At 60.0% G+C, this 12,634-nt stretch overlaps 4 protein-coding genes across 4 annotated transcripts; 2 read left to right on the forward strand and 2 right to left on the reverse strand.

Moving 5' to 3' along the window:
* Positions 1-2,382: 2,382 nt before the first annotated feature.
* PLICBS_002011 (RNA export factor gle2) lies at positions 2,383-3,598 on the forward strand (the record flags this gene model as incomplete). The annotated part of the gene is made up of 3 exons (XM_018321630.1): positions 2,383-2,655; positions 2,720-3,171; positions 3,241-3,598. 3 exons carry the CDS (start codon positions 2,383-2,385, stop codon positions 3,596-3,598), a joined length of 1,083 nt encoding a protein of 360 aa, XP_018179109.1.
* Positions 3,599-4,087: 489 nt separating this feature from the next.
* PLICBS_002012 (uncharacterized protein) lies at positions 4,088-4,836 on the reverse strand (the record flags this gene model as incomplete). Its single annotated transcript, XM_018321631.1, has 2 exons — positions 4,088-4,576; positions 4,675-4,836. 2 exons carry the CDS (start codon positions 4,834-4,836, stop codon positions 4,088-4,090), a joined length of 651 nt encoding a protein of 216 aa, XP_018179110.1.
* A 3,410-nt stretch (positions 4,837-8,246) lies between these two features.
* Positions 8,247-9,419, reverse strand: PLICBS_002013 (uncharacterized protein; the record flags this gene model as incomplete). Its single annotated transcript, XM_018321632.1, has 4 exons — positions 8,247-8,503; positions 8,558-8,887; positions 8,939-9,092; positions 9,162-9,419. 4 exons carry the CDS (start codon positions 9,417-9,419, stop codon positions 8,247-8,249), a joined length of 999 nt encoding a protein of 332 aa, XP_018179111.1.
* A 1,898-nt stretch (positions 9,420-11,317) lies between these two features.
* Positions 11,318-12,449, forward strand: PLICBS_002014 (uncharacterized protein; the record flags this gene model as incomplete). Its single annotated transcript, XM_018321633.2, has 4 exons — positions 11,318-11,362; positions 11,527-11,668; positions 11,719-11,830; positions 11,888-12,449. The coding sequence occupies 4 exons, from the start codon at positions 11,318-11,320 to the stop codon at positions 12,447-12,449; spliced, it is 861 nt and encodes a 286-aa protein (XP_018179112.2).
* Positions 12,450-12,634: the final 185 nt, after the last annotated feature.

Raw genomic sequence — 12,634 nt, forward strand, 5'->3', positions numbered from 1 at the left:
ATCCGGCCAGGCACAAGGCACCCGTCCGGCCGTCCCATGCAGGCAGGAAAGCTGCACGACGATGCAGCCCGACTGGGCACTCGCATGGTGTGTCAGATCTGCGTGCGTGTTCTCATGCGCGCGAACGAAGCGTCTGTCTCACCAACGACGGTTCCTAGCTTTGTTCACCGTTTGCCTTCAACCGCCGGCGCATTCTTCCTCCTACCTGCAGAGAGGGCAAGACAGGCCGCCTGACAGTGCCCGGAAGAAGGCGTTGAGGCAGGGGAAACGTGGGTGGGTGTCGAGGACAGGGATTCAACCCCCACTGCAGACTGGCCTTTCCCCAGCGTAGCCTAGCCCGCACGGTTTCCCCCCCTGGCGGGGCTGTCGTCCGCGGCGGTCACGTGAATGGTGCCATGGATGGAATCCCGCTTGGTGAATGGACGCGACGAACGGGATGAGGAGTGGAGCGACTTCGTGTCTGGAAGTAGGGCTCTCTACTTGGGGGCATGGACTGAACTAGAGTTGACCGACCACCACCACGATTCATATGTGCAATGTTATAAGCTGCCCTCCCATATTCGTCGGCAACCATGTCGAAATCCAGACTAGCCAAGCGCCGACGATCTGCATCTCCAGTCCCAGCATCAACCCAAGCGGGCTCGGGACGGCATGTGCAAAAGCCTTGAAAGTCTCCGAGGAGAACTGCGGGGGATGATGCGGACGCGCCTGCGCTGGAGATGGCACATCTACTACTATCAGCCTGGTGTGTAGCAACGGGTCCCGGACCTTCCTTTGGCAAAACACATCCACCCGCCGGAAGCCTTTGCCGGGGACGATCATCGAGAGACGCAGTTCTGACAAGTGCCACTTGGGGACTGTGGTTGACCACTGGATGAACAGCGCGTCACATGGGTGAACAAACCGTCGCCAATCGCCTCGGTCGGCAGACCGTAAAGTGGTGAATGTCGCGTTGCTCTAATGCACGTTTTAGCGCTGCAATGACCACAGTGTGTGTCCCCAGCCGTGATGGTTTCAGCCACTTCCGCGTTCATCGCAGGTAGTGTCACCACGATGTCCGCATGGCGACGTCGGACATCAATGAATGACCTTGCCCACAGTGCAAACGATGCTGGACAACATCCAACGTGGCGTTGACGCCGGGGCGAGCTTGGGAGACTTCAACCCCGCCACCGCAGCTCAGATACACAGTCACAAAGTACCTAGCAGAGAGTAGTCTAACCGTGTGCTTGCTTTCCAGGCCCGCCCGTTTGCCGGAAGAACAGGATTGGTTTCAAAGTTGTTCAGTTGACATGTGTAAATGATCAGCATCGGCATGGTTTTACCAGCCTCAGTGCTTGACTCTATATGGTCATCATCACAACAAACTTTGAACCGTCTCCGTCTTTGCGGCGCGATCCCGGCCATGACTTCCAGCGAAGCCCAGAGTGTAAAAAATGGAATCGCCGCAAGATGGCGACGGTGTTGACCCCCTCGCCTCAAGAATAAGCCCCATCGAGTAACCCAGCATGTGCCGAGCAATCGCATAACTATGGACCTCGACAACTAGTCCTCTGCTCCCGACACCGCTCCCGCGACCGCGACGGTTGCCCTCCATCCGCAGCCACGCGCCCGCCGCAGAGGTCCCGCCAGCAAGCGACCGGCTCGGACTCATATCTTCATCCGTGGTGTCCGGACACGGACCAGACGGGCTCGGCGAAGACGCGAAGGAGGCAGATGTGGCGGAGGACAGGGCCGCAGCCCGCAGGAGGGCCAAAGGCGCAGAGGTCAGCCGCAGTGCTTTTATGGCGGCGCGTTTCCGCAAGCTCCCCGAGAGGAGTCGTCCGGGGACTTTCTCCCAAAGCGTGTTTGCGAGACGCCGCCAATTGGCAGTGTCTCCGTGCGTGAGCTTCGAATTGCGATTTGTTGAGCGAGGGGGTGGGAGAGAAAGAAGGGAAGGAAAAGAGAAGCCAGAGCTTGCAACTCTGAAATTTTATCAGCTTGGCGGGGCGGCGGCGACGGGTCGGGTCTACGTTGGCGCGGCCCGGACATGCACTTACAGGGGGGTGGGTGCCTACTGGGGGATTTTTTGCTGGGCCAATCCGAGCTTCGCGTCTCGGCCCTCGACAGCTGCCTTTCGAGCCTTCAACAACTGCACGAATATCGACGACCTAGATCACTGGCTGCACGACCGGCGAGGCTTGCCCGGCTCCAACCTCTCAGCTCGGCACGCTCGTCGACTGGCCGCTACTTCGTACCCAAGGCGAACTGACGGCCGCTCTGCGCACGAGACGCGTATTCGCATTCCGAGTCCCGACGCCCGTCGGCGGCTAGAGAGCATCAGCCCGGCTCTGCCGCCCTTGAAGAGCAAGAGGCGACAGCAACGACCTCACGAACCCCAGCATGGCAGGCATCTTCGGCGGTGGCGCGGCTGCCACGGCCTCTGCTTCCACGAGCACCCTTGGCGACCTTAAGCAAGACGTCGCCCTCAGCGATCCCCCCACAGACAGCATCTCGGACCTTGCCTTCTCCCCAGCCGCCAACACGCCCGACTTTCTCGCCGTGGCGAGTTGGGACAACAAGGTCCGCATCTACGAAATTGCCCAGAACGGCCAGAGCCAGGGCCGACACGCGTACGAGCACAGCCAACCCGTGCTGAACTGCGACTTTTCCAAGGTGAGTCCTCGCCGGTGCTTCAGCGACCGAACGTCCCTTCGCAGCTGACACTCGAGACGCAAAGGATGGAACCAAGTTGGCCTCCGCCGGCGCGGACAAGAACGTCAAGGTGTGCGATCTCGGCTCCCAGCAGGACATCGTCATCGGCACCCACGACCAGGCGGTGAGATCCTGCCGGTTCTTCGACAGCGGCAGCGGCACCATGGTGGTCTCGGGCTCGTGGGACAAGACGGTCAAGTACTGGGACCTCCGGCAGCAGGGCCCCGCCGCGACAGTGCAATGTCAGGAGCGCGTCTACACTCTGGACGTGCGAAACGACCTGTGCGTGGTGGGCACCGCGGACCGCTACATCAACGTCATCGATCTCAAGAATCCGACAAAGTTTTACAAGACGCTGCAAAGCCCACTCAAGTGGCAGACGAGGGTTGTTAGTTGCTTCACCGACTCTGCGGGCTTCGCTATCGGTAGTATCGAGGGACGATGCGCCATTCAATACGTCGAGGAGAAGGACTCGAGGTAAGTCTCCTGAGCTAGACGGATGTGGATTCGCCAGCGGACCCGGACGAGATTGCTGACATCGAAAAGCTCCAACTTCTCGTTCAAATGCCACCGCGACCCAGCCGTCAACAACGTGGTCAACGTTCACGCCGTCAACGCCATCTCTTTCCACCCCGTCCACGGCACGTTCAGCACGGCCGGCTCGGACGGCACGTTCCACTTCTGGGACAAGGACGCCAAGCACCGGCTCAAGGGCTATCCCAACGTCGGGGGCAGCATCACGGCGACGACGTTCAACAAGACGGGCAGCATCTTTGCATACGCCATCAGTTACGACTGGAGCAAGGGATACCAGCATAACACGCAGAATTACCCGATCAAGGTCATGCTGCACCCCGTCACCAACGACGAGTGTAAACCGCGTCCGTCGATGAAGAAGCGGTAGAAACCCTCTTCACACCGGGATCGAGTCTAAGGGCACCGCGGACTGGGGGCACATGGACGCTTTGCAAGAGCAGCATCGGAGCTCTTGGGGGGATGGAACACGATACCACATTTGATGGGCGGCGCATGAGCCGACCAAAGGGAGTCGATGGGTCGAATTTGGGCAGCTGGATGATTGGCACAATGGCACCTCGTATGGCACGGCATCGCGGGCCAAATGGGGTCGGTCGGTGTGCTTGCTGTCGACCGGACTGCGGCCGAAATTGCTTTTACTTCCGTCGGCCAACAGGCGCGAGACAGGCAGGTTATTAGGTAGCTATAAAATCAAGTATAAACGCTCACGTTCCAAACGAGGGACGTACATCCGAGGCCGCAAGCGGCTCGCCCAGCCCATATCGTTACATCGTCATTGAACACCACCGAGCAGGAATCACAAGGCACAAAGGGGCGTCCCTTGCCATCCCATGCAGCAGGGAAACCTTGCAGGCGCTCAGGCCGTGCGTTTAGAAGGGCCAAGGACATCGTCGACCATGCCTTTCCACAGGTCGCGGAGCATACCGCCGCTCTGGCCCTCGCTCTCGAGCTCCTGGACGCGGTTGGACCGACCCTCGTGGACGAACTTGAGCTCCACGCCGTCCAAGCCAATGCCTTCGACCTCGGAGAGGGGCGTACCGGGAATGACGTTCTCCGGGTTGGCTGCGACAATAGAGACCTCGGGGAGCTGCACAGTAGCGTCCGAGGTATCGGCAGCGTGGGCGGCCGAGTAGTTGTCCGGGAGCAGGGGCACACGCGGACCGGAGGCGGAGGTCGGCGGGCCGGCGAGGTCGGCCATTGATGGGAGGAAGGCGGCGTCTAGGTGTGCGGCGGAGGCAGAGGACGAGGAAGAAGAGGAGTGGAAGGTCTGCATGAGAGGCTTGGTCCGGTTGGCGATGGAGGGCTGCGGCGTGGGACGATGGGTGGTGGTGAGGCCGCGCGAGGACTGTGTGTCATTGCAAGTCAGCTCTCGTTCCAATGCGTGCGCCGCAACACGAAACGGGGAAGATCGGACTACGAAGGCAGAGGGAAGGGGAAACGCACATCCGTGTGCTCGCCGCTCCGGCGAGTGCGCAGCAGCTCTGCGTACTTTGGCATGAGGGCGGCGCCGGCGCCGTGGGCCGAGGCCGAGGCGTCGAGCAGCGGGCCGGTGGATGCGCCGATGGCGCGGGCGAGCTTGGAGACGGGGGCCGTTACGCGGGACATGGCTGTCTGCGACGAGATGTCTGGAGAGGGGAGAAGAGTGGATGGATGGGAGCGCGGATGGGAGGAGAGAGGAAGATAAATGAAGGATGCAGGAATGGGCGGTGATACAGGCGGACGAGGGCCCGAGGCCAATGACTGTGACGGATAGCCGGTCTCGGGAGGAAGCTGGGTCGGGTCGGGTCAGGTGAGCAGCTTTGGAAGCTCCCGAGGGTGGAAGTGGACTTTGCGGCCCAGCTAAGAATAGGTGGTGCCTTGTGTAGCGGAAGGCTGGTGGGCAGGGTCCAGGACGGCCGGGATTCCGGGCGGGTTCCAGCAGGGCAGGGCACAGTACAGCAGGGGAGGGCGGGACGGAGCTAACGCTGTCGCTATCGCGGGCTGTGCTGAGTGCCGAGCGTGGGTTGTTAAGACAACAAGCCAGCAGCAAAAAAACAAGCTTATCAGACTTCCCCAACAGAAGTGTCTCACCGACATGAATCAAGACAGACGCGATGGGGACGGGAAGGGGGGAGACACCGCCCCCTACTATATACTTGGTACTACTACTGCTGCTGCTGCGCTCGCGCGGAGAGTCGGTCGGCGGGAGGGAGTGGCCGCGCAATGGATGGAAGCGGGGAGGGGGAAAAGAGGAGAAAGCTGGACGGGCGGAGGTCGCCCATCCCAGGCCATGCCAGAGTGCGAAAGCACGCGCATTGTGTGGGATGGCATGGTCGACGATGAGTTGGCAGCCTCCGGCAAAATGGAGCCGGCCGGGCACACGAAAGACCGGATGAGGCGCCTGCATGCAGGTGTCGCGTTGTTGCGTTGCATGGACGCAGCTGTATGTACGTGTATGTAGGTCATCCACGGCGACCGACTCGACTCCAACGGACGCCCGCCGAACGGCAGCGGAGGACCGTTGGATGCGGGCGGGTGGGCGGGCGGGCTGCGTCAATGCCATGGAGGGAGGGAACGCGATGTCCATGGACGAGGATGGATGGGAATGGGTTTGGGCGGTGGGGAGATGTGGTGCAGGGCTGGCTGGGGAGCTGTTGAGGCCCGCTGGTGGGGTGAGCGTGGGCTAGTACTGTTCCTAAACGCTGGAACTGCCGAGACGGAGCTTCCTGGGCGAAGGAGGATTCCAGGAGGACAGGGAACACAGGACAGACACACCCCAGGGAACTCCAAACGGGCATACATGGTCAGCTCTCAACCAGACGGGCACTGAAATTCAGTGCAGGCATCGACGTGGCCAGCGGGCAACTGGCGGTGACTTCCACGACAGCGCAGCGCAGCGCCGGGACAGCCGAAATGTATCCATCCTGAATGCCGATGGGCGACGGGACAACCTCGAGCTCGAGCTAGGAGTGTCGCACAGAGGCAGGCTGCTGAAGGTAGCCATGGTCAGGCCACTCTCCACCTGTCCGGTCGGCCAGCTGCTCGCTGCACGGCATCGCGAGTCGCGTCGAGTCGCTCCGCGCATGCAATGGGGCTTGGGAGTCGGCCGGGCCATTTGCCAATTCCTCGTCGCCCACGATGTTGAGCGCCAGGGCCACCTCACGCCCCTTCCAGGTTGTTGGTGAGACACCGACCCGCGATCCGTTGAGGCGGGTTCCTGGCAGGCGGGCGCGCGCGGGCCACCGCCGGCTCGCCGCCCGCCTGCCCCGACGGTTGGGGGGGGGACCCCGGCGAGGCGGCGAAGGCGACGGGAACTTGGAAGGACGGGCGCCCGCCGTGAGCCAGTGAGTGCCAGGGTGAGTGCCGTGTGCGGGCGGTGTCCCCGAGGTCCAGGTCCGTCCCACTCCACTCTGAGGCGGGCAACTCCAGCGCGGGCGGGCAGAGCTGGTTGTCGCCCGTGCCTCGCGCCTGCACCTGCCACCTGCCACGGCACAGTGGGTGGTGGTGGGGGGCGGCGGACGCAGCCCTCCAGCTGGAGGAGGCATCCGCCGCTCGGCACGCGCCGCGTCCCTGCTCAGTCTGTGGCTCCGGTGAATCCTCCTGGCGTGGGCCTCCCGACGTCCACAGCCACCCAGCTAGACAGCACGAGGGACATCCGCTGCGTTCCCTGGCGAGAGAATGCCAAGGTCCATCAAGCCTTCATTCAGCGGTCGACTCTGCGCCGCCGCGATGCTTCTGCGCCCGTGGCGGCTCTGCGCTGGGCCGGGCTGGCGCACAGCGACGCCCGACGCCGCCGAACAACAGGTAACCCAAGGTGTGCCAACTGTCGTTTCATGTGGCTGCCGCCTTGGCTTCATTCCTCGAGTTGCTCTTGAGTGGCTCTCACCCGCGCGCCGCTTTGCAGTAAATAATCTTGCCGTGTGTCGGTCGTTGATCAAGAAGACGTAGGTGGCCATCACTCAGACGCGTGCTTCTGGATAACACAGGCAAGACTCGATAGCTGGTACCTCGTGCCTCTACTTCCGACCGTTCCGCCTCCCCCAAACCGTTCCAGAGGGTCATTACATATCGCACTGCAGATTGGTTTTGCAGTTGCGATAGGCTCCTTGGCGATGATCATGACAAGGCAGCCACTCGTGTTCGGACGTGAGGACGCCTCGCGACGGCGCATCGCCTCCCTATATCGCAACAATGCCGGCTGGACTTACCGTGTCTACCCCAATGTGTCATAAATTCTTCCGCGGTCCAACGTTTCGGTCTTTTCGTACGGCGATACCCGGCCCCGGAATATACTCGTCGACGAGCAGTATCGGATCGGTCCTCGTTTCGACTGGCAATGGTCTGGCAGAGTTCCCCGACATGGTGAGAGGACTACCCAAGTGAGGGGCTTAGTCGCTCCCGAAGATCGGGATCGGCGCGACTGAACGCACAAGACCAGGTCAGCTGCATGAGACATTACAGGCGTCTATCAAGCACGGCGAGTCTTGTTCTGACCGAGGGCAGCCCGCACATCAAGCCCGCGGCAGCCACGAAGAATCCCGGCCTCCAAGGCCAGTCGCAAGAACAGAGAGCCTGACGGGCGCGGTGACAGGGAGCCCTAGCGGCCGGCCAGATGGCTGGGCATACATGGGCATGTGCAGAGGGCGGGACTTGCTTCAGATACCCGCCGCGGTGCTACATGCTGCTCGTAACGTCCGCACTCGGCTCGGCGACTGGGAACCCGTTGATGGCAAAGGGACCTTCCGGAATAAATAGAACCACTCTTCTTGGAGGCCAAACTGACGGTTGTCGATGTCGTGTTCAGCAGATTGGGCGGTGCGTCTGCGTCGTCCAGTGTGTCAACCTAGGTAAAGTGCTTGGTGAAATATGCCCGCGAGAGGAGATTGGTATCACGGCGTCGGTATTTCCCAGTTGATCAATGCGGATTCGTAATCATTTATTATAGTCAACAAGTGATGATTCTCAAGTACAGTCTAGTCAGGGCTTGAAGCAAACAGCCTGAACCGTTCTAGGGCGCTGTGTGGCCCAGCCTTGCACTACGAAGAAAAGTGCTTGCGGACAAACTGATTCAAGGTCGTCAGTCCGCGCTCACCCTCCGCCCGACCCTTGGCGGCCGCGGCCTTGGCCTTGAGCTTCTTGGCTGGCTCCAGGTCATAGGCCTCGCCGTAGTACTTTCCGCCAGAAAGCTCGAGGAAGCCAAACATGTTCTTGATCGACTCGAGATCGGGGCTGCCATAGGTCTCAAACTTCTTCCAGTCGTCCACGGCGACGAACCGCGCCTTTTTGCCCGTCACTGCCCAAGGTCAGAATGAATATTCCTGTCAAAACATGGAGAGGCGCAACCAACCATTGGCAAATTCGTCGACCAGGGCCCCGGGCTTGGCGAGCTGGCTCATTGTCTGGACCAAGCGGCCATTGTAAGCCTCCGGGTCGAGCAACACGCCATGGGCAATGTCGCCGTAGTCCTCGTCCACGGCAATCCAAGGCACGTTGCCGTCGCCACCCCAGCCGGGCATCTGGAGCGTGAGGTATCCCTCGGCGTCAGGGTGGAACGGAAAGCCGCCCATCAGATCGGCGTTCTCCTCAATAATATGGTTCTCCATGTACCAACCCATGCTGATGATGACAACGCTCTTGAATCCCTTGGTCTTGGCATACTCCCCAATGGCGTATTTCTCTGCGAAGCCAATCAGCAACATCCAGGCCCAAGATTTCATTTGAATCGCACCTTCAAAGTCGCGGCAGGGAATGACACCGTTGGTGGCCGCGCTGGCGGAAGCCAGGCCGCTATAGAGGAGATGCTGGACACCGGCCTCGAATGCAGCGTCAACGATGATCTTGCCGAGTCCACTCTCCGTCAGGCCATCGGGCTGGTTGAGGTTCTGGGAGCAACACGGTCAGAGAAGTTTGTCACGAGGCTTTGGTGTTGATGGCCTGCTACTGGCACGTACCGGATCGGTAGAGTTCGTGTTCACAAAGGCGGCCCAGCTCCCCTTGAAGGCCTCCAGCATCTGCTCTTTGGAGAAGCCATCACCCTTGACAACCTCAACACCTCGGCTGGCAAGGCCCTTGGCCTTGTCGGACTCTGGGTTGCGGGAGATGGCGCGAACAGAGAAGTCTCCCGTCTTGTTCTGGAGCAGAGAGCTGACGACGCTACCACCTTGGACGCCAGTGGCGCCATAGACAGTGACGAGCTTGGAGGCGGGCATGGTGGTTGTGAGTATCAAGAGCGATGCGTCTGGTATGTCGTTCAAAGTTTCAAGTCGGACTTTTGGACGCTTGAGTTGCGTAACTTGTGCTGCTTAATGTACTGGTGTGCTGTGTAGCGAGAATCTCAAACCCCAACGGCATGTTGCTTGCTTTATACCCATCGCATCGTGAGAGTCGGAGACTTTTCATCCGTTCCCACGCTGGCATGACATGGTTCTGGAGCGGGCCACGGCTGGAAGTTGGGGCTGAACCATGCCATGTCGTCTGCGTGAAGCTGGCCACGACGGCCCATCTAATCAACCCCACAGCTGAGCTTGCTCGCCTCCGCACCTGGGGGGCCGCAAGAGGGCGTGGGAAGTCCGCTGCGCGGGGCGTTCAAGCGGCACCTAAAACAAGGTTAAACGGTTGACACGCACGATGTGGACGCCACAAACGTGGACAGGGTAGCGAATGCTATTCTAATCATCCTCGAGGACGCGAGTCCCTCCTCGCTTGTCTTGTTTGAGGCGTGGCTGAACGCCGCATTGCGTCGACACCCTGGCGGGATTATTAATTTAGTCGCAATGCCTGCTTGGCGGCTGGCGGGCGGATGGTCGGTTCAGCCTTACAGCGCAGGCATCTGCGTATTCCGTATTCGTGGTGCGGACTTGGACGGCGTGGGTCTCACAAGTGACTCTCCATCGTTTCGGCTGGTGGGGGAGAGGGTCGCTTCGATCTCCCGACCGCAGATCCGGAGTTCGTCGCCGATTGAGACACCCAGGTAGCCTGGTACGTCTTAATGGCATCAAGTGCCGCGATGACACTCGCGCTGTGACTTGAGTGTTCCAGCATCAAGCACTGGGATAGTGCACCGCAAGTTTCCCGGCATGTTGACCGAGTCTATGCTTGGGAAGGCCATTGAGGCCATGCCAACGCAGAGACTCTTCTCATTTATTCTCACGGTGCTCTTGAACGTTCCAAAGGGGCAACCCGCAAGGATCCCATAGTAGGTATAGTATAGCAACGTGGGAGTGAAGGCCGCTAAGTCGCGGAATGCGGAGGAATAGTCCGAGATGTGGAAAGTATTGCGGAAGCGCCTGCGGACTTGGAGATGGGGCCGGCCCGCGGGCACCGGACCTGCTCTCTGCAAGTTATCGATGGTATAAACACACGCAAGGGATGCAGAAAGCAAAGGTGTTTCATACGAGGACGGGCGCGGTGTGGTCGTTGTCTGGCGAGGTGATGGTTGGCATTGCTGCGAAGCGCACGAAGCCACAGAGCAACATGGCTCTCTCGATTCAGAGAGCCTTCCTGCAAGGCGCCATACCCACTGGATCAGGCAATGCATCACGTCAGCTTGAGCTTCCACATGTTCTTGTTGGCATCACCAGGGCGGTGGCGGCATGCTGCCTACACGCCAAAGTCCAAACCGTTGCCGCGGGGGCGCGGACGTGGCATGCCAGCTTGATGCCTCGAGAATAAGGTCCAAATTCAGGCACGGGCAGGCTGTTTGCACGGCCCGTCAGGCAGCTGTTCACGGCTGGCCGCTTCTATGTGTTGCCGGGCAGGCACGCACGCACGCACCCGCGCCTGCACCTTTCCTCCTTCCTACAGCCACCAACCTCCACATCCCCTTTCCCTCCTTCACCGCCAACATCACATTACCAGACGCTCAGGCTCCCGTCGGAACTTCTTTCTACCCCCACACTCCCCTACACATCGGCGACTCTTGCCCTACCATCGCACATCTCCGACCTGCCTGGCGGCTTCCTCCAGGCCACGTCCGAGTGCACCACCGAGCAGGGACCATCAGGTCCGACGTCGCCATCTCATTTGCTCGTTTGTCGTTTCCCCATACATGACAGCGGCCGAAAGCCTTCAAATCGACGACCTGGTCCATTGTTTCAAGTCTCTCACGATGAGTGACAACGTTGACCCGTCGGATGTCAAGAAAGCTTGCTTCGTACGTTCGTCCCCTGCCGGCTCCGAGCCGCTCCTTCGTTTTGGCGGCATCCCGAATCCCCTCCGCTGCCACAAAGTATCCCTCTGGTTCTGGTTTTGCTCATTCCTGCACGGCCGCTGCGAGGTTTTACTGCCCAAATCTGCTTTTGCTAACCACCGTACCAGGCCGACCTGAGTCGGCTTCGACAGAACGAGCTGCCTTTGAGCAGCAAGGAACACAGAGGTTCTTCCTACACTCCTTCGGGAGACAATACCGCTCGAAATATTGCTTCGGACGTCAAGAAGAACCTCAAGAGCAAGTGGAGTGGTAAGACAGGCGGTCCTTGATCTATCCAATGCTACGCTAACGCCAATCAGTGACAATCTTCGACGAGGAATCGGAGCAAATCCAAGGACTTTCCAACGAAGACGCCCGCCCTTGGGCCAAGAAAGTTGCCCAAGCCTACATGAGCAAGAATCCCACGTCTTCGTAAGTCCACGCCCCCATTCTCAATAAGCTAATGGGATCTAACTTTGATGTTTGCAGTGCACCTCCACGAGTTGGGCCGAGTCCTTTCGCCGCAAAGAAGACCAATTTCATGGGAACACACACGCCCAGCGGTACCGTCGGCAAGCTTGGGGGACTCGTGCCTCCTGGCGGAGCCGCGACTCTGCGCTCAACGCCAAAGGACAGTGCGAAATGTGGCGCGACAATGTCTTGCACCACCGCTTCGCAGAAGACGGCAACGCCGCAACCCAGTTTGGCCGGCCAGAGCCTCGACAAGAAAGATGCACTCCCTGAATTGCATCGAACACCTGGCGGGACAGCACTACACTTCAGCGTTAACCCCATTACTGACCCCGGTTCGGCGGACCATACCCTATGCCACGGCAAATGTGCGGTGAAGCTGCCTCAAGCTGCCGAGGACATCACTGCCAACTTCGTTCTCAAGATTGAGAAGCCGACGAACCGCGCACTACTGGTGCTTTCCGCTCCGGGAAAGCCCCAGCGGGTCCATAACATCGTGGACTTGAAGCAGCCTGTCATCCAGAACAACTATTGCCTCGTCCTAGCGTTCCTGGCCGGGCGAACGTCGCTTACTTATTGAGGCTCCAAACAGCTGAGCTTACAGCCAAGTTCAAGCTGTACTTGGAAAGTCTTCAGGTTACGATGAAGCGGCAGCAAAAGTCCACCTTGCCGCTCCCTAAAAGAACGGGCGATGGGACGGCCACGGGATCGGGAGTCCGCAACAATGGAGAGGCATCTTCGCAGAGCTCACGCTCTGCCATGCCG

Source organism: Purpureocillium lilacinum, assembly GCF_023168085.1.
Source record: "Purpureocillium lilacinum CBS 284.36 DNA, scaffold_2, whole genome shotgun sequence".
Lineage (NCBI taxonomy): Eukaryota > Fungi > Ascomycota > Sordariomycetes > Hypocreales > Ophiocordycipitaceae > Purpureocillium > Purpureocillium lilacinum.